Source organism: Canis lupus, chromosome 2 (assembly GCF_011100685.1).
Source record: "Canis lupus familiaris isolate Mischka breed German Shepherd chromosome 2, alternate assembly UU_Cfam_GSD_1.0, whole genome shotgun sequence".
NCBI lineage: Eukaryota > Metazoa > Chordata > Mammalia > Carnivora > Canidae > Canis > Canis lupus.
This window is the reverse complement of record NC_049223.1, coordinates 81,638,979-81,658,480: the sequence shown is the minus strand read 5'-3', so window position 1 is coordinate 81,658,480 and position 19,502 is coordinate 81,638,979. Positions and strand designations below refer to the sequence as shown.

The window sequence follows — 19,502 nt, the reverse complement described above, 5'->3', positions numbered from 1 at the left end:
GACCCCAAGGGCTGGGGCAGGGAAGGTGGGGCAGATGCTTAGGTGGGGAGCCCCGCTAAAGGCAGAGTCCAGGCTGGACTTGGCCTTCCCGGCATATGAGGGAGTCTGCTGAAATAGAAGTCAGGGCGTGTTTAGACGTGAGGGGATGTTTGCGGAGGAAGCTGAGGCCCAGGGAGCGTAGATGGCTTTGCCAACGGCCCAGTGCTACCCAGAGGCTCCCGGGCTGCCCCACGCTGCTCCGAAGAAAGCTCCGGGGCTCTTCTGGGTCTTTTATTACTTCTGTGACCGCCCCCCTTCAGCCCCCTAAGAAACAGCTCACAAAGTCGTTGCAGCACAAAATCCTCACGCTTATCTAGGGGAGTTTGCTTCCTCTCCGGAGAACCCCAGAGCCCTGGGCTCCGCAGGTGCTTCCAAAACGGCGGGGTCCCCAAGGGAGCAGCTGGGCTGCGGGGCCCGTGGCGGCCGGCAGAGGGCGGCGTCCAGCCCGGCAAGCTCGCCCGCCTCGCCCTCTCCCGCCCCGGGACAATGACCCGGCCAGTCGCCCCGCTTCCCACGGGCTGCGATTCCTGAAAGACTTTGCTTGGCAAGCCCCCAGGCGCGGCTTCCGCTGGCGAGCGGGCTGGAAGCGGTGATGCCAAACGGGCACGATGATAAGGCCAAGTAATAGCATCTACCAGGTACCCGGCGTGGGCCAGTTCCCCGCGGCGCTAGAGCACGGCGCCCGCTGCACATTCCCGGCCCGTTTGCAGCCCGATGTGTGCACAGAGCTTTCCAGAGGTGCCGGCCCCGCTCGAAACACTGAATCCCCGCACTCACCCTGGGAGGCGCACTAGGATCACCATCCCCGCTTGGCAGAGGAGGACCCGTCCCTGGTCATGTGGCTTGCTGGGGACCCGCAGGGGTCCTTTCCATCCCACCCCAGGGCGACTCCTGCGAGCCCGCCTCCACCCTGCACTCGCTCACCCATGACCCCTGCCCCCGCCCCAGGACCCCCATGGCCCTCAGACCTCCTCCAGGAAGCTCCCCAGAGGGCATTATGATCACATTAGCAGCCAGCACATGCTTTCATCGTCCTTTCAGGTTGAAGAGAAGCTTCAGGAAGATTCCAGAAAGAAATTGCTCCAGCTACAAGAAATGGGAAACAGAGAGACCCTCATTAAAGTCAATTTGGAAAGGGCAGTAGGTCAGGTAGGCGAGCTTCAGAGCCCCCCTCGGTGGCCCATGCTCCCCTAGGTTTTCTGCTCCCCAGCTGGTGGGGATGAGTCAGGAGGATGGTGGCCATGGTTGGATTCCCCCTGGGACCCCAGCCGAGAAGCCGCGTGTGGCTCCTACACCCCGGGAAGCTGCCCGCACCAACAGCCCGACCCCACTCCACGCAGTGAACCCACCGTGTGGTTCCCTCTTGGGAAGAGTCTGAGCCTCTTGACCCCATGATGTTTCTGGGACTTTCTCCCTCACACTTTTTTGTCCTGACATTTACCATGATCTTGCATCCCCTGTCTGCCAGCAGATGTCACAGTCAGTGTCCTTAAGGAAAGAAAGTAAGGGGAAACCAGAATGTCAAAGTGCTCGCTAGATGGGGAAGAGTCTGGGCAGGCCGGTGGGCAGGCTCCGACAGGCTGGCCTGGGCACGCCACTGCCCTAACGCTCTGGCCCCAGATGGCCCAGTGGCCCTTCCTCTGGTGTGCGGCACGGATGTCAGGGCCAGGACATGCCAACAAGACTTCGCCAAAGGCCGAGGGAAAGCCAACTGGACGCCGGGGTGGAGGCCCCGACCCTCCAGGATATGGCTCCAGGGCAGCCTGCCTTGGACTTCTCCTGGGGGGCCCCCTCCTGGCAGCCACGTCTCCAGGGGGCCCAAGAACATTCTCTGTGTATATATGTCTGTGCTTCTGCTCTCCTGGGAAGGGGGGCCCACCAGGTTGCTCACTGGATTCTCAGAAAGGTCTGTGCACCCGGACCAGCCCGTCCCCTTTCTGTGCCCTGCAGCCCCCAACACACCCTTGATTGAAGGCATGATCTGTGTCACTTGCCCAAGTCCCAACATCCAGGTTACAGTGGAGTTTAGGAGAGAAGCCTCCCGGGAGGACCCCCCCCCGCAAGACACTGAGATTCCTCCGGGTATGGACCCAAGAGACAGAGGGTGGGCCCCATCTCTGCTACTTCCCCATCCCAGCCCCTTATTTCCAGGGCCCTGCTCCCTGCCTGAGACTCCGCCCCTCGCCAGGCAAGTGGCTCCAGGACTGAGCCATGAGCCAGGAGGACTGTCCCCTCCCCCGCCAGCAGTGCTGTGGGAGGCCTCCGGGGGGATGTGGGGCCGTCATTCACAGGGCATTCTCTGCATGACCTCTTCCTGGGCTTGTTGGGACCCCTCCCCTTGGCCATGGATCCAGAAGATGGCCTGGAGTGCCTCAGCCCCCCCACCCCTGCCCCTGTCTGCTTTGAGCAGGCTGATTGCTGGGGTGTCCTTAGGAGCTCACCATTCCACTCTTGGGTTCCCAGAACTCCACCGTAGCGAGTAAACCCTGCATGTCAGGACCCTTTGACTTTTTATTTTATTTTATTTATTCATAAGAGACAGAGAGAGAGAGAGCAAGAGAGGCAGAGACACAGGCAGAGGGAGAAGCAGGCTCCATGCAGGGAGCCTGATGTGGGACTCGATCCCGGGTCTCCAGGATCACACCCTGGGCTGAAGGTGACACTAAACTGCTGAGCCACCAGGGCTGCCCAGACTCTTTGACTTTTGAGTTGATTTGGTGGCACCTATGATCCCTTCGGGGCTCTGTTTTATTTTATTTTATTTTATTTTATTTTATTTTATTTTTTTTTTTTATTTTTTTTATTTTTATTTTTTGTTTTTGTTTTGTTTTGTTTTGTTTTTTGTTTTTGTATGTTCAGGGCTCTGTTTCAGAGTCCATGACCATGTTTTGTCAGTAAACCAAAAACCCAGGCCACGTTGGTAAATTGTCAGAGCAAGCTGGGCTTCCCGGCCCATCCCTGCTGCGGGCACTGGGCACCTTAGAGCTGTGCCTCCGTGTGCCCTGGCCTAATCCAACCGTGCCATCTCGTCGGCTGTAATCTGAAAACACTGGCACCAAGCAGGCACCCAGGAAAAGCTGGCTGAACCAAAGCGGGGCGCCCGGGGCTGGCAGATGCCCGCATATGAGCATCGATGAATATGTACTGAGCACCTCCTCTGCCCGGCTCTGAACCAGGCTCTGGGGACCCAAAGGCCCCCAACACAGCGTTCAGGACACGTATGGTCGGAGGCCCAGGCTGGCAGACGGGAGCACGCTGTCCTCTCGCCAGACACCCAAGCTGATGACACCATTTACTTGGGCTGACAGCCTCAATATTTATCTCACAGTCTGGGGCCGACTTCCCAATTATGGAAGAGCGCTCCCGGCCCCAGACTTCCCACTGGATAATTGGCAGCCAGTGGCTCGTCTGAGGGCGCGAGCGGCGTGCGTGCCGACCACGGGTGCCCGTCGGGTTCGGCGGGCAGACCTGAAAGGTAATTAGAACCTGCTGTTGTGTGCTCGGCTGCCGGGCCCTTCCAGGAAGAGCTCAAGACACCCGCAAGCCGTACTGACCATTGGAGGCCGCGGCCCCCTGCCTCCTGGCCCCTGGCACTGCCGGCCACCCCAGCCCCGGCTGCCCCCACTCACTGTCGCCTTCCCTTTTTTTTTTTTTTTTTTTTTTTTTTTTGTCGCCTTCCCTTTGTGTGTAGCTGGAGCATTTCAGAAGTCAAGTCATCAAGGCCACCTACGGACGAGTGAAGCCGTTCCTGGACAAGCCCGTCACCGATCAACAGGTTTTTCTTGCTTCCTCCCTTCCTCCCTCGGGGACCTGGGCCTCCAGACACTGGGAGCATATGCGCCTGTGTTTTGTTGGTGGTACATATTTTTCACACTGTTGCTACACCATAAAGATTTGTTTTGATTTTATGGGATTTCCTGGCTTTTAAAGTAAAAGCCAGTTAAATTCCCTTGAAATGTTTCTGTGAAAATCAAATTAAACCACTCAGGCCTATTTCTGGTCGCCAGACACACACATTTACCCCCTCGCTGGCACCTTAGAAGTAGGGGGGAGTGGGGCCGCCTGTCCCCAGACGCTGCGTTCTCACTTCTTCCTTCTGAAGAGAAGAGATGGTGATGGGGGTGGACTCCCGGCCATAATGATCGCCTTGTCGTTCTGATTTTCTTTCTAACCCTCTGTTCCACGCATGTGTAAGAAAACACACCATGGGCTGCTCTTGTCAGCTGTGGACACTGACCTTCTTTCTACCTATGAGTCCACAGCATCAGGCTCCGCGTGACAAATCACGGTGCAGGAGAATCTAGAGCAAACTCATGACAACATTACAGACCTTTGGCTCTGAAAAGCCATCTCAGACCCTGGGAGACCTGTCCCGGGGACAGGACCGATGTCCTCCTCCAGAGCCGTCACCAAGACACGTCAGGGCCTCCCCGTTCACCTGCAGAACCTGGGAGCTTGAACTCGCGCTCCTGGTCCCTTCCCAGAGCCACCCTGGTGTGCAAATCTCTCTTTCCTTTTTCTCACCAGCTAATAGAGAAGATCACCCAGGTCACTGAGGACAACATCAACTTTCAGCAGAAAAGATGGACCCTGCAGAAGGAGACTCAGCTCAGCAATTCTAAACAGGAGGAAATCACAGAGAACATCGAGAAGCTGAAGACATCTCTAGACAACTGCCAGGTGCCCTCTTCCTCGGCTTTTCACAAATCTCATTCTTGTGCTGCTTGTTTGGGAAATTTCCCCAGCGTTTGTGGAGCAGGTTGGGCAGAAATGCTCTGCTCCTTTTTCATCCTTTTCTCCTGGAGAAATCTGTTTGGGAGCAGAAAACAAAGAGCCTCAAAAAATGCCTCCCAGGTGAACTTGGTGCGGCCACGGAAAAGATGCATGATGCACCCCTGCTACTGACCTGGGGAGGCCCCGGGCCCCAGCAAAAAACAAATCAATAATAAATAAGTCCCCCGTTATTTTCAGAGGAACATCCCTGCTCTTTATTTGCATTATTTTCTGGCCCAGCAGTGGAAAGGCTATTGTTTTGAGCTCTTTGGGGTTTTTGTTTTTTTGGGTGTGTTTTTGTTTTTGTTTTTTTGTTGTTGTTAGGGGTTTTTTTTGCCTCTTTTGCTTCTGACTCCGGAGGAGACGGACCCAGAAGTCTGCCTGAACCCCACGGCTCCCACACCAGTATGGAGCCTCCCCAAGCAGGCAGCTGCTTCTGCTTTCTCTAGAAATAAGCAGCTACTATTTGGGGAGCTTGTGCAAACGCTGGCTTGTCAGCACTCTTTCAAATCAGGAAACCCCGCTTTCTGACCAGCTGATGTGTTGATCTCAACAGGAATTTTGATGAACAGAAGTAGCCAGATTTGGTTCTCCTTTCAGCCAATTGTCCTTGGCAGTTTGGCTTTGGAATTGCAGATACCTAAAAGTGGGGTCTCTTCGACCACCAAAGGCTGCATTAGAGTGCCAAAAAAGCAAAAGCTGCCAAAACGGGGAGCGGGGGGGGGGGGGGGAGGAGGTAAATGAAACTGAGCCGTCCGAGTGCGGCCAACATGCGGCGCTGCCTGTCTCATGGCCAAGTCAAGAGCGCTGCTGCTTCTGGGCCCAGCGTCTGGGCTCCTCATGATCTCGTGTCTTTCCAGGCCTGCATGAAAAAGTCTTGCGGTAGCAAGGACCTGAAGAAGGAGGTGGACCTGCTTCAGAACCTTCAGGTGAGCCCACCTGTTTCAGGGCTCCAGAAGGTGGCGCTGGACATCCTGCACCTGTCGCTGTCCTGGCTGGAGGAAACGGAGCGTCTCCTCCGGGACGTGGGCATCCAGCTCTCCAGCTCTGACACAGGTTAATGGCACTTTTTTCTCACGTAGTTGCATGACTCTAAAATGTCGCGTTGAATCTTATCACGATGGGACATCTGTTGAGGAAGGCTTCTTAGCTATATGGCCAAGTGGCCCTTCTCCAGACTTTGAGAAGTGATTTTTTCCTTGGGGGAGGAAAAAAAAAAAGTGAGACATGATTACTGAAGGAAAATGAGACGTGACACAAGCAAAAGGAAATTAAGTCGGGATTATGCTAAATCCTATCTCTCAGAAGCGACTACCATTATGTATCTATTAGACTGTTTTTAGAGCAGTTTTAGGTTCATAGAAAAACTGAGAGGAAAGTACTGTACAGAGACTTCCCGTGTGCCCCCTGCCCCCCATATGCCCAATCCCCCCCCATTATCAGCGCCCCCCACCAGAGTGGTACGTGTGTTACAGTTGGTGAATCTACAGGGATGCATCATTCCCAGAGACCATGCTTCACATCGGGGCTCACTCTCGGCGTTGTACACTCTGTGGGTTTGGACAAAGGTGTCACGACCTGGATCCACCATTATAGTATCACACAGGATAGTTTCATTGCCCTAAAAATCCTCTGCTTGCTATCTATTCATCCCTCCCCCAACCTCCAGCTCCCCCAGCCGCTGACCTCTCTACTGCCTCTATGGTTTTGCCTCTTCTAGAACGTCATGCAGCTGGAATCCTACAACTCTCCAGATTGGCTTCTTTCACTTAGTAATATGCATTTAAGTTCCCTCTCATGTCTTTTCATGACTTGATAACTCACTTCTTTTTAGCACTGACTAGTTGTCTGGACGGACCATAGTTTATCTATCCATCCACCTGGTGAAAGGACATCCTGGTAGCTTCCAAGTTTTGGCAATTATGAGTAAAGCCATCATCACCATCTGTGTGCAGATTTTTCTGTGGATATAAGTTTTCAACTCCTTTGGGTAAATACCAGGGAGTAGGATTGCTAGAGCATGTAGTAAGGGCATGCATGGTTTTAAAAGAAACCACCAAACTGTCCTCCAAAGAGCCTGCACCATTTTGCATTCCCACCAGCAATGTGTGAGGGTTCCTCTTGCTCCACATCCTTTGCCAGCAGGTGATGTTGTCACTACTGTTTATTTCGGGCATAACTTCCACAGCATTTTCCCATGGAAATAGATGTATGATTCTTACTCTCTCTCTGCCTCAGTTTCCTTACCTGTAAAATGAGGATAATAAGGAGTACCTACCCCTTAAGGTTGTCGGGAGGATTAAAATGCATTGGTATATGTGAAGTACTTAGAATAGTATCTGGCACAGAATAGGCACTACTTATACATTTAATTTTTTTAAATTTTTTTGTCACGGGCGTTTAAGTTGTTTCCAGTTTCCCATACTTAGAGATAATGCTGAAATGAATGGTACAGAACATATACCAATTCATCTTATATTTATCACCTTAGAGGTGGAGGGAGTTAAACCACTTTCATTCAACAGATTTATTGCATGCCTACTAGATCAGCTCTGTGCAGGGTAGAGATGTAGCGAGGTCAGAAACAGGTGGAATTCAGGTGGAGGGTGTATGGGTGTCTTGCTTAGCCTCTTGCTTTTATCATGATATTTGTCATGATAAAATATTGAGGGGGAAATAGGCACTATTGCTGCCCTCATAGACCTTGTGGTCTTAGGGAGGGGAGGGTGGGCATTAATTGGAAAATCACTCACACCTAAAACATTAAAGGTGACAAGTGCTACAAAGGAGAAGTGCAGGACTCTAATCTGGTTAGGGAGGGCAGGGCATCGTCAGGATACACAGGAGTTATTTGTCAGAGGAGAGGGGAGGAGAGGGGAGGGGAGAGAATTCTGGGTGAAGAGAGCTGTGTACCAAGATGGGAGCATAAGAACACAAGGCACTGAAAAAAATAGGGGTGGGAGGTGGGACAGGGCTGGCAGGAAAGGTCAGCAGGGGATGTGCCATGTGGGCTTGTAGGGCTCTGATAAGAAGCTCTGCTTTATCCTAAGCGCATTGAGAACCCAATGAAAGATTTTAAGCAGGGAACTGATGGACAGGTTTGCTTTAGGAGATAATCCTCTTGACTGTGAGTGGAAAATATACTGGAAAATGGCCATCATGGAGCACCAGGGAACCAGCTAGGAGGCTGTCACAAGAGATGATAGTGGCTCCAGGGCAAGGGTAGGATACAGAGGGAGAGAAGTTTCTCAGGCATTTAAGAGGTAAATCAACAGGCCTCAGTGGTGGAATTGGATACGATTGGAAGGGAAGTGACATAGAGAAAGGGTTCTAGAGACCTCCAGGTTTCTGGCTTGTGTAAAAGAACAGACAATTCTTCCTCACTAAAATCCAGAGTAAGGAACGTTGCATGAAGACCAGGTTTGAAGGAAGTGCTTGTGAGACATTCAAGATGAGGTGCCAAGGATGCAGCCGCCACCTTGTATGTCTAGTCTGGGAAACAGATGTTAATGGTGTATCTCTAGAACCCAGAAAAGCATATGCCACATAGTGGGTGCTTAATAACTGTGGGTGGATGAGTGGATGAATGGATGGATGGACAGATTGATAGGTAGATGGATGAATGGTTGGATGGGAGATAAATGGAGGATGGATGGGTGGATGAGTGGATGGATTGATAGGTAGATGGATGAATCATTGGATGGGAGATGAGTGGGGGATGGATGGGTGGATGGATGGATGGATAAAGCCATAGGTGTGAATGGTATCAGTAAAAAAGTATATGAGGAAGAGAGCTGAGGGCCACACCTTCAGGAACTCTGACATTTTGAAGATTATTGCTATGCCTTGCCAAGTCACCCTTCATAGAGGCCGCATGATTTTGACATTCTTAGAGCAATAAATGAGAATAAAGGAGTGATTTTCAACTCTGATGATTCAACATCCCCAGCCATGATGTCTCCAAAGTAGTCCCAAAGGTGGTATAAAGTTCTTTGAAAAGAAGGCAAAAGCAAAAAACACGATTAACTTCTATAATGCCTGCCCCTCACATTATAGCACAGAGAAGAGGATAGTTGGTCTTCTCCTGACCACCCAATGGCTCCCCAGTCCCAGTGGTACTGTTGTAATCTTGGCAGTCCTGAGCAAACATGAAATCAGGTAAAACATGGATCACAGTACTAACTGTTCTTCAAGAAGTAAGGAACTAGCATCTCTATCCTAATAATAGTGGGGCCAAGTTATGTGTGTGCCATCCCCTCCCCATGACCAAGACCATTTTAGTGCTTGTAGCTTATGTCCATAAATCTAGACATATACTTTATTATAAAGCGATGTGGATTAATTATAGAGTTGAGTGTCAGGACAGCAATTCCAGAAAATCATTTCAGGCAACATTTCTCAAACCTGCCATCTCAAGTGCACAGCCCCTTCTACACCAACATGTGCTATGGATCTAGAAAAATGGGGTAGAGAATGCAGTGTTCCCAAAACACATTTCTCCTTTTTTGCTGTCCTGGCTCACATCTAACATCTTTTGGAATAATGCTCTACAGAACACCTGTGGGGGAAACACAGACTGTATTCTGTGATTACAACTACTTGGTTCTGAGAAGTTAGAGAAAAAGCATGGAGAGTTATAACAGAAAGGTCAATGAGTAGGGTTCATCCTTCATTCATCTGGCAGAGGTTGACAGTAAAGGCATTTTCTCTTCCAGTACAAGCGGTATTATGGCAAGGTCCCAAAAGACTAAAAGAAAGGAATGAGTTGAACAATTCCCTGTATTCTCTGTGTTAGGTACTACAGTACCTCATTCCTAGCACAGAACCGTCCACACACAGCCATGGTAATGGTAGTGAGGATGGTGAAGATGGTGAGGATGATGAGGATGATGAGGATGGTGGGAGTGAGAATAAGTGAGGATGATGATGGTGATATGACTATGATGGTGATGGTGGTGGTGGTGGTGGTGGTGGTGGTGGTGATGGTGTGATGATGATTATGATGTTGGTGAGAATTGTGGTGATGAAGATGATGATGGGGATGAGGATGGGGATGGTGAGGATGATGATGATGGTAGTAAGAGGATAATGGTGATGAGTATGACAGTCATGGTGATGATCACATGGTGATGGTGGTAATGGTGAGGGGGATGATGATGGTGACGCTAATGGCGACGATGGTGGTTGTCATTCATTGCTGAGCATTTCTATTCTAGATGCTATTCCAAGCATTTCCATACATTATCGCACTTCATCCTCACAACAACTCTGTGAGGCAGGTACAATTATCCTCATTTTAGAAATGAAGAAACTGGCTCAAAAACTACTTTTGTGAGTACTCCAGCATGACAAGGAGATGCAAAGTACTTCATATCACTGAGGCCAGCAGGGGGGTCCCCAGTCATTCAGCGCCAACCACAAACACTCCTAAAGGCCTTCTGTGTTCCCAGTTCATGAGAGAAGGTTAGGAACCATAGTTTACTTAGCTCCTCCTGGGAACTTATCACTGTGTTAGATGTTTTATGTGCGTTGTATTCTTTTATCCTCCCATATCGGAATAAACGAGGTACTATTATTTTCTTTCTTTTTCAGGTAAGGAAACTGAGTCTCAATGCATTAAGAAACTTGCTCAAGGTCATACAACTGGTACCTGGTAAGGTCAGGAGTCAAATGAGTCATTGTGATCCTAATGCCTGTGGTTTTTCTGGGACCCCACACTCTTTCTGAAGATCCAGAGAGGTACCAGGTATGTGCCCAACTCCTAAAGGACATACTCTGTCATCAACTTAGCAGAGAGAGAGCTAAGAGCACTCACTCCCCAAGGTGAGCCGCCTCTCCCATGCACACCATGAGCCATGCCCAAGGAAGGCCCATGTGCGTCACACAGCAGAATGCTTCTGAGCGTGGGCTTTGGAGACCAGCTGCCAGAGTTTGAATCTCAACTGTGCACTTACTAGTTGTAGGAGCAGGTTACTTGACCTCTCTGTGCCCCTGTTTACCTGTTCATAAAATGGGGCTAAGATCCCACAGGGATGTTGTGAGGATTAAACACTAAGATGCATGCACCGATCATGGAGCCGGGGCCACCGTAAGCCTCAACAAATGGGAGCTGCCATCATCACCAGCCCGAAGTACTTGTTGACCTAATTTGACCTAAATGTGGGTCAGATAGGTACACGCACGGGCAGTGCAGCTTGATTTATTTACACCAAGGTAACTTGACCCGCAGCCTCTGCCCCTTTCTCATTTGGCAGCAAACAGGATTTTCTCAGCCACAAGCACTCAGTTGGGTTGAACCCAAAGGAGCCCTTCGCAGGCCTCCTTCCTAGATTCGTGACAATGGGCCAAGTGTCCCAACAGCCACATGGTACAGCTGGGATTCAGTTCAGATCCCTCTGCCCTCCAAGCCCCTGCTCTTAACTACCATCACCACCTGCCTTTCCCATCACTGTCCTAAGAGGTAAAGCACACCTAACAAGCTAGGTTTGTAAATCCTGAAATAAACCCTCCGGGGAATGCAGGTCAAGTAATGTAAGGGGAACTATTTGAAGCATTGTTGGCTAGCATCCTAAGGGACCCAGAAGGTTGATGTTGCCACTAAAGACCTGAGTGGTGAAAGATTTGCTGTGTGGTCCAGCTGGGAAGATGTGAAAAGTCTAAAGAGGGACCTTCAAAGTTATTCCCCACTCCTCCTGCCTGGCTTCTCGGCTTCTTTTGATAAAGGAAAGAAAGGACTCTACTTTTTTTTCTTGCAAAGTCAGTTGTTTGTGTCTATTTCTGCAAGACTTTGTTACAAATAAAAGGCTTCCCTGCATGCACAGAAAATCACTCTTTCTCAGATATCCAAAAGATGCAGCATTTTGAAATGAAAAAAGGAAGTTGTGATACAATACGCATAGTTGCTCCCATTTCGAAGAATCGGTATCCAACCGAAAGAAAAATCTGAAGAAAAAGACATGCAAGTGTGGGGAGCGTTATCCAGTGTGGTGGGATCGCGTAGGACCTTTGCTTTCACTTGGTGGCTCATCAGCTATTTGCTGCAGCCCTACTGTGTGCCGGCCAGGGAGCGAGAGCAGTGAACACCGCCCGTGTCACGGATGTCTGTAATGTTTGGGTTTGTGTAAGAGACACATATAACTTTTGTAACCAGAAATATAATGAAGAATTGCTTCTTCTTCTCGAGAAGAGAGAAATCCCACTATGATTACGGCTCCTGGTGGAACCCAGACAGGTGACCACACACCCCCTCTTCCCCTTCAACATCCTTTTTTTTTTTTTTTAAGATTTATTTATTTATTTATTCAGAGAGAGAGAGAGAGAGGCAGAGACACAGGCAGAGGGAGAAGCAGGCTCCATGCAGGGAGCCCGACGTGGGACTCCATCCCAGGTCTCCAGGATCACGCCCCGGGCTGCAGGCGATGCTAAACCGCTGCACCACCAGGGCTGCCCACCTTCAACATCCTTGAGTCCTTCCTCTCCCTAATCCTCTCTGCATCCTACTCATGCTTTGATCCTTCCCCTCAGGTTCCTGGGTCACATGTTGCATCCCACTCTAACCACCCAAATCCCTGTGCTCCTATAGCTCATGCCAACATCACCCAGGATGTTGGGTGGGAGTCTCCCCCGACCCCTGCCATCTCGATGTTCTCACAGAGCACCTCCCCTGATACACCCTTCACATTTGCCACCCCAGCCTTTACTCACAAGCCTCCAGTCACTCGAAACAGAATGACAGACCCGGGGCTGGATTCTGACCCTACCACTTGCCAGTTCTGCAGCTCGAACCTTGCTGAGTTTCTGTGGCCTCACCTACTGATGCAAACACATTTCCTTGCTGGGTTGTTTATAAGGATTAGAAACTATCACGTGTAAACCTCCTGGCACGGTGCCTGGCACACAGCAGGTACTTAATACTTGATAGCTATTATTATAATATTACTGTTCTATTCTTGCATGCTGGAAATTCGCAGAAAGCTGCACTGCCAGGGATCAAGGCCCCAGGCATGAACATATTCAGCTCTCTTCCTTTCTCTGCCTCCCTACCATCTTTCCTCCCTCCAAATCCCCCTCCAAATCCCCAGTCTTCTCACTGCTTTCTCCAGATGCAGCTCTTCCCTCCCTGTGTGTCCCCTTCCCTGTCCCTCCTGGGGGGAACCTGTGCACAGAGTCCAGAAGAACGACTTCCCCCTCTGGCCTCCACAGCCTTTCCCTCCCTCTTATTCCTCCCCTTCCCATCAAACACGCGTCTCAGGATGGCGGTTCTTCCCTGGAACCTGCTGCTGCTTTAGCTCTCTTTCTCCTCCGGACACTCCTGTCCCACCGATGACCTTGAGGAAGCGTTAGACCCTCTGTCTTCATTGCAAACTTCCTGCTGTGGCGCTGCCTCCTTGCTTTGCCCCCGCATGCATCTGACCCAGGCCTCCTGCCCTGGCGGGCCCGCCATCCCGTCCCCAGCCCGTGTTCTCTCACCCAACGCCCTCGGATCTCTTCCTGGAAACACCCTCACCCCTTGGCTCTCCTGCGTCCTGGCACACCGGCCTGGCTCCTGACCCTCTCCATTCGTTTTCAGCAGCCCCTTTCACTATTCCTGCCCCTGCGAGAAGGTTTCCTCCAGGGCAGCCCTCCGTCCTCCCCTCTCTCCTGTCTCCTTTCTCATGAAGAAAGTCTCCATCCGGGCAATCCAACAGCCACTCCCAGGGCAGCAATGGCCAAGGGGACATCCCCACATGCTGTGCTGCTGGGAACGGTGGTACAGATTTGGTGCCACCTAAGGCAGCAGGTGGCACCGTGGCCAGGACCACGTCCACCAGGAAGAAGGCTGCTGTCTCCTAATCTCACGAAGACCTGGGTGGGCCGGGCTGTTCCTGCTCCCTGCCGACCACCCTTCCTTCGAGTCCTCCCAGTACCTCAAAGCTTGGCAGCTCCTCCCTTCTCGCCAGCCCCCACACCACCCAACCTGTCTCCTCTGTCTGACGGTGGGGCCACCATCCTACCCTGAAAAACAGCTTTTTCTCCCTCTTCTTTTTATCCCCATTTCTCCCACCCTGGTATAGAACATGGGCACTGAAGACCCGGACGTCCGTGGGCTCTCAGCCCCTAACTTGGAAGAAGGGATTTGGCCCACACCTGCCAATGTCTGGAGATACTTTGGTCTCCACACCCCACGGTGTGCAGGATGGCCGCCCCAGCAAGGAATTGCCTAGCACAGCCCGTCAGTACAGCTGCAGTTAGGAAACCCTGCTAGTTCCTCCCAGCTATTTGTCTAGGAGGAAGAAAAGAAAAGAGAAAGAAGAGAAGAGAAGAGGAGAAGAGAAAAAAGAAAAGGCAAAACACAAAACAGTCTGCATCAAGCCAGTCCAGTGCTCCATCAGCCACTGAAGTCGCAGTGACCCAGATGCTGGAGTCACACTGACTTGACCCCCAGGCCTGGCTCGGCTGATTGCCAGGCTCACTGGGCTGCCATGTGTCTCAGGGCCCAGCTGCCTCACCTGTCAAACGGGGCGGTGAGCAGGTGATACGGGGGGCGATGCCTTGATTGCCTGGCAGAGAGCCGGGCACGCAGCACATGCTCAGTGTACTTCAGGGATGTTTCCATCAAGTTTACGCTCTTTTTAGGCTACTGTTCCAGCCCTGCCATGAACTGACCCACCTCCCGCCCCCTGCCTCCCATCACCTGTGCAGCCAGTGAAGCACGGCACCCTGGCCGGATATGCGCTGCCCCCCAGCTCCCTTCCTGCCCCCACCCCTGTGTTCGCTCCCTGGGGCTGCTGCAACAAGTACCACAAGCGCAGAGCCTCAACACTACACATTTATTGTCCCACAGGTCCTGGAAGCCAAAAGCCTGAAATCAGCTTCCCTGCACTCAAGTCAGGGTGTCAATGGGACTGAGTCCCCCTGAAGGCTCCAGGGAAGGCTTGATTTCTTAGCCTTTCCAGTCCCTAGAAAGGAATTCCTCACATTCCCTGGCTTGTGGCCCCTTCCTCCATCTGCAGAGCCAGCAGCACAGCATCTTCCAGCCTCTGCTGCTCTCACATCCCCTGTCCTCCATCTTCCTGTGTGATTGTACTGAGTCCCCCCAATATCCCAGGATGATCCCCCCATTGCAAGATCCTTAACTTGATGAAGGATCACCTTAACCAGCAAAGTTCCTTCTGCCCCGTAAGGTGACATTCACAGGCTGCAGAGACTAGGACCTGGATATCTTTGGGGGCCAACCTGTAGCCTGCTGGGCCGCATCTTCCATTCAGAAATGCCCTGCCCTCCGACTCTGAGCTCTACGTACCCAGCAGTGCCCCACACCTGGTGACTCCTCGGCCAAGTAGCCTCCTGTGATCGCTCCAGGCACATGATCGCTCCTCCTCTGAGATTCTCACACCTCCACACCCCATCAGCCGTCACTTAGACGCCACATGAGCCACTGCGTGTTTCCTGCCAGGCAGTTAGACCCTGTCTCTCGGACTGAACCTTGAGGAATGGCTTTGTAGCATCCCCTCGCCTCCCCCCTCCCCCAAAGCACTCAGCTCATGGCTTTGCACACAGTGGACATTGAGTCAAGAGAGGGTGCTCTGTGGATGGGTTTTATTTTCCATCTTCAAAAAGAAACTAGATTGAGGCTGACTAACCATTTTAAAAACACACATTGGATGGCAGCTCATGTCTTCTTGATGGAGGGCGGGGGGCAGTGTTGCCCGCGTCCACCTGTGATCGAGCTCTGTTACGACGTGGTTCAGAAAGCAAAGGAGGCGAATTGAATTGAGACTTACCTTCTTCTTGCTTCTCTTTTCAAGGACTGTCCTTGTATCTGGAATATCTCCTGGTATATTATAAAAAAATTACAAGCCAAACCCAGGAACTTCAGGTAATATTTTCAGTCTGAAAGTTATTTCAGCTCCTCGTTGGCATTTATATAGCACTGTGCATTTTAGCCCTGGTCTTTCCCTGTTAACTAGTCAGTCCACATTCTCCCATGACGTGACGTGATATCTCCATTTGACACAAAAGGACTCAGATACGGTGGCTAAGATCTCCCAGGAGGGCAAGGGCAAAGACAGGATGCTTGCTTCCTTCTGTCAAAATTATCAGAAAATGTAAATGCCATCAGATCTGGAAAACCGTACTTATTAAAAACACAGTGGAAGCAGCACAGCTAGCCGCATGCAGGAAGCACAATGACCAAAAAGTCACAAATGTCCACATCGTACAGGCAAGTGATCCTTAGGAAATGCACCACTCTGGTAGCTGGTGCCATAACAATGCTTTGTAATAAACACCTACAAAACTTTAGCGGCATTCCACAATTATTATTCGCTGGGGTCAGCTGCTAGGTGGGTACGCCAACCTGGACAGGCTTGCCCAAGTGTCTGGGTGTTGGCTGGCCCTTGATTGGTCTGGGTTGGCCTCTGCTGGAGCAGCTCTACTCTGCTCCACCTGTCTCTCATCCTCCTACAGGCCAGCCTGGGCATGTTCCCATGGTGATGCAGAGATGTAAAAGAAAGCAGTGCAATCATGGAATGCTTTTTCAATTCTCTGCTGTGTTATGTCCCTTAACATCCCACTGGCCAGAGTAGATCACGTGGCTGAGGTCAGTGTCAGGGCAGCATATGGCTGGGCCCTGCCAAGTACATGGCCAAAGACATGGATAGAGAAAGGGTGAGGTATTGGGACCAAAGGGCCAGATGGCAAATATTTTAGGCTTCCAGGTCATACAGCCTCTGTCACACCTACTTAGCGCTGCTGCTGTGGAGTAAAAACAGCCATTGACAATACATGAATGAATGAGCATGATGGGAGTAGCTCTGTTCCAACAGAACTTTATTTATAAAAATTGGCAGTGAACCAGATTCAGCCTGTAGACAGTACCTTGTCGACCCCTCATCTAGTCCATGCTCCTTATTTCACAGATATGGACATCAAACCTCAGAGGCTAGGTGACCGTTCCAAGGTCACACAGCTAGCTGATGAAAGAATCAAGACAAAAGCTCAGGCCTTCTGACCCTAGCTCGTCGCTTTTTCTCTTCCACTCAGCAAATAATAACTCATAATTCTAGCTGCCATTTACTGAGCACCTGCTATGTGCTAAGCGCTGTGCCAAAAGCTTTCCGTCACGACCTCACTTAATCCTTACTCTGAGAGGCAGACACTGTTATTACTCTCATTTTCTAAATGAAGGAGCATCTAGAAAGAAGTAGAGCTGAAATTCTATCTAGATCGAGAGTCCGAGTTCTTAACCACTCTGCTGTTTCACTACCAGCAACTAGGCTAAGCATAGCTTTTCCGTGTTTTTAAGAAAGTTTTGGGCAAACCCTTGGCTGTCCACCTAAAGGTAAAGAACAATGTAAAAAGAGAAATGTTGAAATGACTCCTTAATTCGTCCTGTCCCCCTCATCAGCTTCAGTTCTCCTTCCTCTGGTTTCAGATCAAGATCCACAGCTCTCAGGAAACCCAGCAGTCTTTTATGCAAGAGAAGTTGCAGGAGCATCTGGCAGAGAAGGAGAAGCTGAATGAGGATAGGCTGCAGCAAGAGGAGAAGCTGAAAGCCAAAATCAAGAAGCTGATGGAAGAGAAGGCGGTAAGGCCGTCCCTGTCATTTTCTTTACTCCTGGAAACTGATGGAATGGCCTTTGCTGAGGGCATGTACTTGGGGGGAGAAATCTGAGTGACTCCTTGTTCGATGCTATGGAAGTAAATTAATTAAATAGGTGAATGATGCTGGAGGATTAAGGCGAAGCTTGAATTCTAAAACTTATAGTGAAATCAACTTGAAACGTCAAGGTTATTGAAATTCCTGGAACTGGTATCTTATAGCTTAGATGCCACAGTCGATTTCCCAAGTTTGAGTCATTACTCAGTCCTGGTTTGCAACCCACAGACTATCTCTAAGTGCATGAAAGACCAACTTCACAGCATTTCCATCTTCCACTCTTTATTCATATCATAGGGAAAAAATGGCCAAGATTGCTACTTATTTTCCTAAACACCAAGCCAATTAGAAGATTCTCTTTCTGAAATAATAAAGTAAATCTTTTTTTTTTTTTTTTTTAGAGAGAGATTATGATTGGGGAAGGGAGAGGGCCAGAGGGAGAGGCTGACTTCCCACTGTGCAGGGAGCCCGATGCAGGGCTCGGTCTCAGGACCCTGGGATCATGACCTGCGCTGAAGGCAGACACTTAACCCACTGAGCCACCCAGGCATTCGGTGGGGGGTCCCAGGTTGAAATCAGTCTGCCTTAAACCCTAAGACACCATCACCCCCAGCCTTTCTAAAAATACATGTGTCAAAACTCACTAATTAACTCCTTCTCATGAATCCTGACTCATGTGAGGACTACTTGAATAGTAAGAAATTCTAGGTTCTTTTATCAAGCTAATCCTTTTCTATTATGAACCGTTGACAACATGTACTTGACTTGTGCACACACTAATGGTTTAGATCAGGCTCAGCAAACTTTTTCCATAAAGAGCCACATAGTATGTATCTTCAGTTTTGTGAGCCGCATTGCTCTCCTGTGACTGCTCAGCTCGGCTGTGTGGTGCAAAGGCAGTCAGTCATACACAATCTGCAAATAGTGAGCAAGGAAGCGTTCCAATAAAACTTTACAAAATGCAGAGAGCAAAAAAAAAAAAAATTTAAAAAAAAAATGCAGAGAGCAGGCCAGGTTTGGCTGATAGGCCAGAGTTTGCCAACCCCTGGTTTAGAAAGCAGACTCTGGAGTCAAATGGACCAGGGTTCGAATCTCTGCTTGTGTGATTTGCTGGTAAATTTGGCCGATTCCTTAATCCCCCTAAGTCCCTCTAAGTGCTCTATGAAGTGGAGATCACAGAAGAAATGACTGACCCTTATTAATGAATGGTGATCACATGCCAAGTGGCTCATGTCCAGCCTCCCGTCTGCCCCTCACATTCTCCCAGGGCAGGAAGCACTATTACTATCCTCATTGTACAGAGAGGGAGACTGAGGCTTCTTTCCCAAAGTCGTGCACCCAGAAAGGACCAACCTGGGGCTCTGAGCTGAGCCTGCCCACTCCAGATCCCTTGCTCCTAGCTGCCCACAGTCTCCCCCTGGGGTTGTTGGAGCAAAGAGCTAGCCCGTGCAGTGGCTGGCATGGAGTCCAGATTCCTGCCATGGCAACTATACCTATTAAACAACAGTCATTGACTTTCAGGCTTTGGAGGAAAGCATCACTGAAGAGAAAAACAGAGCAAAAGAAGCATTAGAAGAAGAACAGAAGAGAATCCAAGAGCTGGAGAATCGCTTAGCCTGCCAAAAGAAGGTAAGCAGCTGGGGGAGACAGAGTCAGCCTGAGCCCAAATCAAGGTCACTCACCCAGGAAGGACCCACCTGGGCTCTGGGCTGAGCCTGTCCGCTCTGGATCCTTGTTCCTAGCTGCCGGCGGCCTCCCCCGTGGGGCTGTGGCGAGCAGCAAAGAGCTGCCCGTGCAGTTCCTGGCACAGAGTCCAGATTCCTGCCATGGCAACTAGGTCTATTAAAACACTGGCCATTGGGTTGCAGGTCTGGGAGGAAAGCTTTACTCAAGAGAAAAACAGAGTGAAGGAAGCATTAGAAGAAGAACAGACCAGAGTCCAAGAGCTGGAGAATCGCTTAACCTGCCAGAAGGAGGTATGCCGCTGGGGGAGACAGTCGGCTCGAGCCCAAATGCAGCTCGAGGGCCATGTGGAAGTGAGTTCTGAACC

General features: G+C 50.5%; 1 protein-coding gene across 7 annotated transcripts in view; it reads left to right on the top strand.

The window, feature by feature from the left end:
- Positions 1-19,502, top strand: part of FHAD1 (forkhead associated phosphopeptide binding domain 1) — a 122,462-nt gene that overhangs the window by 62,859 nt on the left and 40,101 nt on the right. For 4 of the 7 annotated variants that reach the window (XM_038531925.1, XM_038531921.1, XM_038531920.1 and 1 more), the window contains exons 11-18: positions 1,081-1,188; positions 3,731-3,814; positions 4,567-4,719; positions 5,673-5,868; positions 15,600-15,670; positions 17,228-17,380; positions 18,974-19,081; positions 19,321-19,488. In XM_038531925.1, coding sequence (XP_038387853.1) covers positions 1,081-1,188; positions 3,731-3,814; positions 4,567-4,719; positions 5,673-5,868; positions 15,600-15,670; positions 17,228-17,380; positions 18,974-19,081; positions 19,321-19,488 — 1,041 coding nt within the window. The remainder of the gene's footprint in view (positions 1-1,080; positions 1,189-3,730; positions 3,815-4,566; positions 4,720-5,672; positions 5,869-15,599; positions 15,671-17,227; positions 17,381-18,973; positions 19,082-19,320; positions 19,489-19,502) is intronic. The other 3 variants (XM_038531926.1, XM_038531923.1, XM_038531924.1) reach the window with 2 other exon arrangements.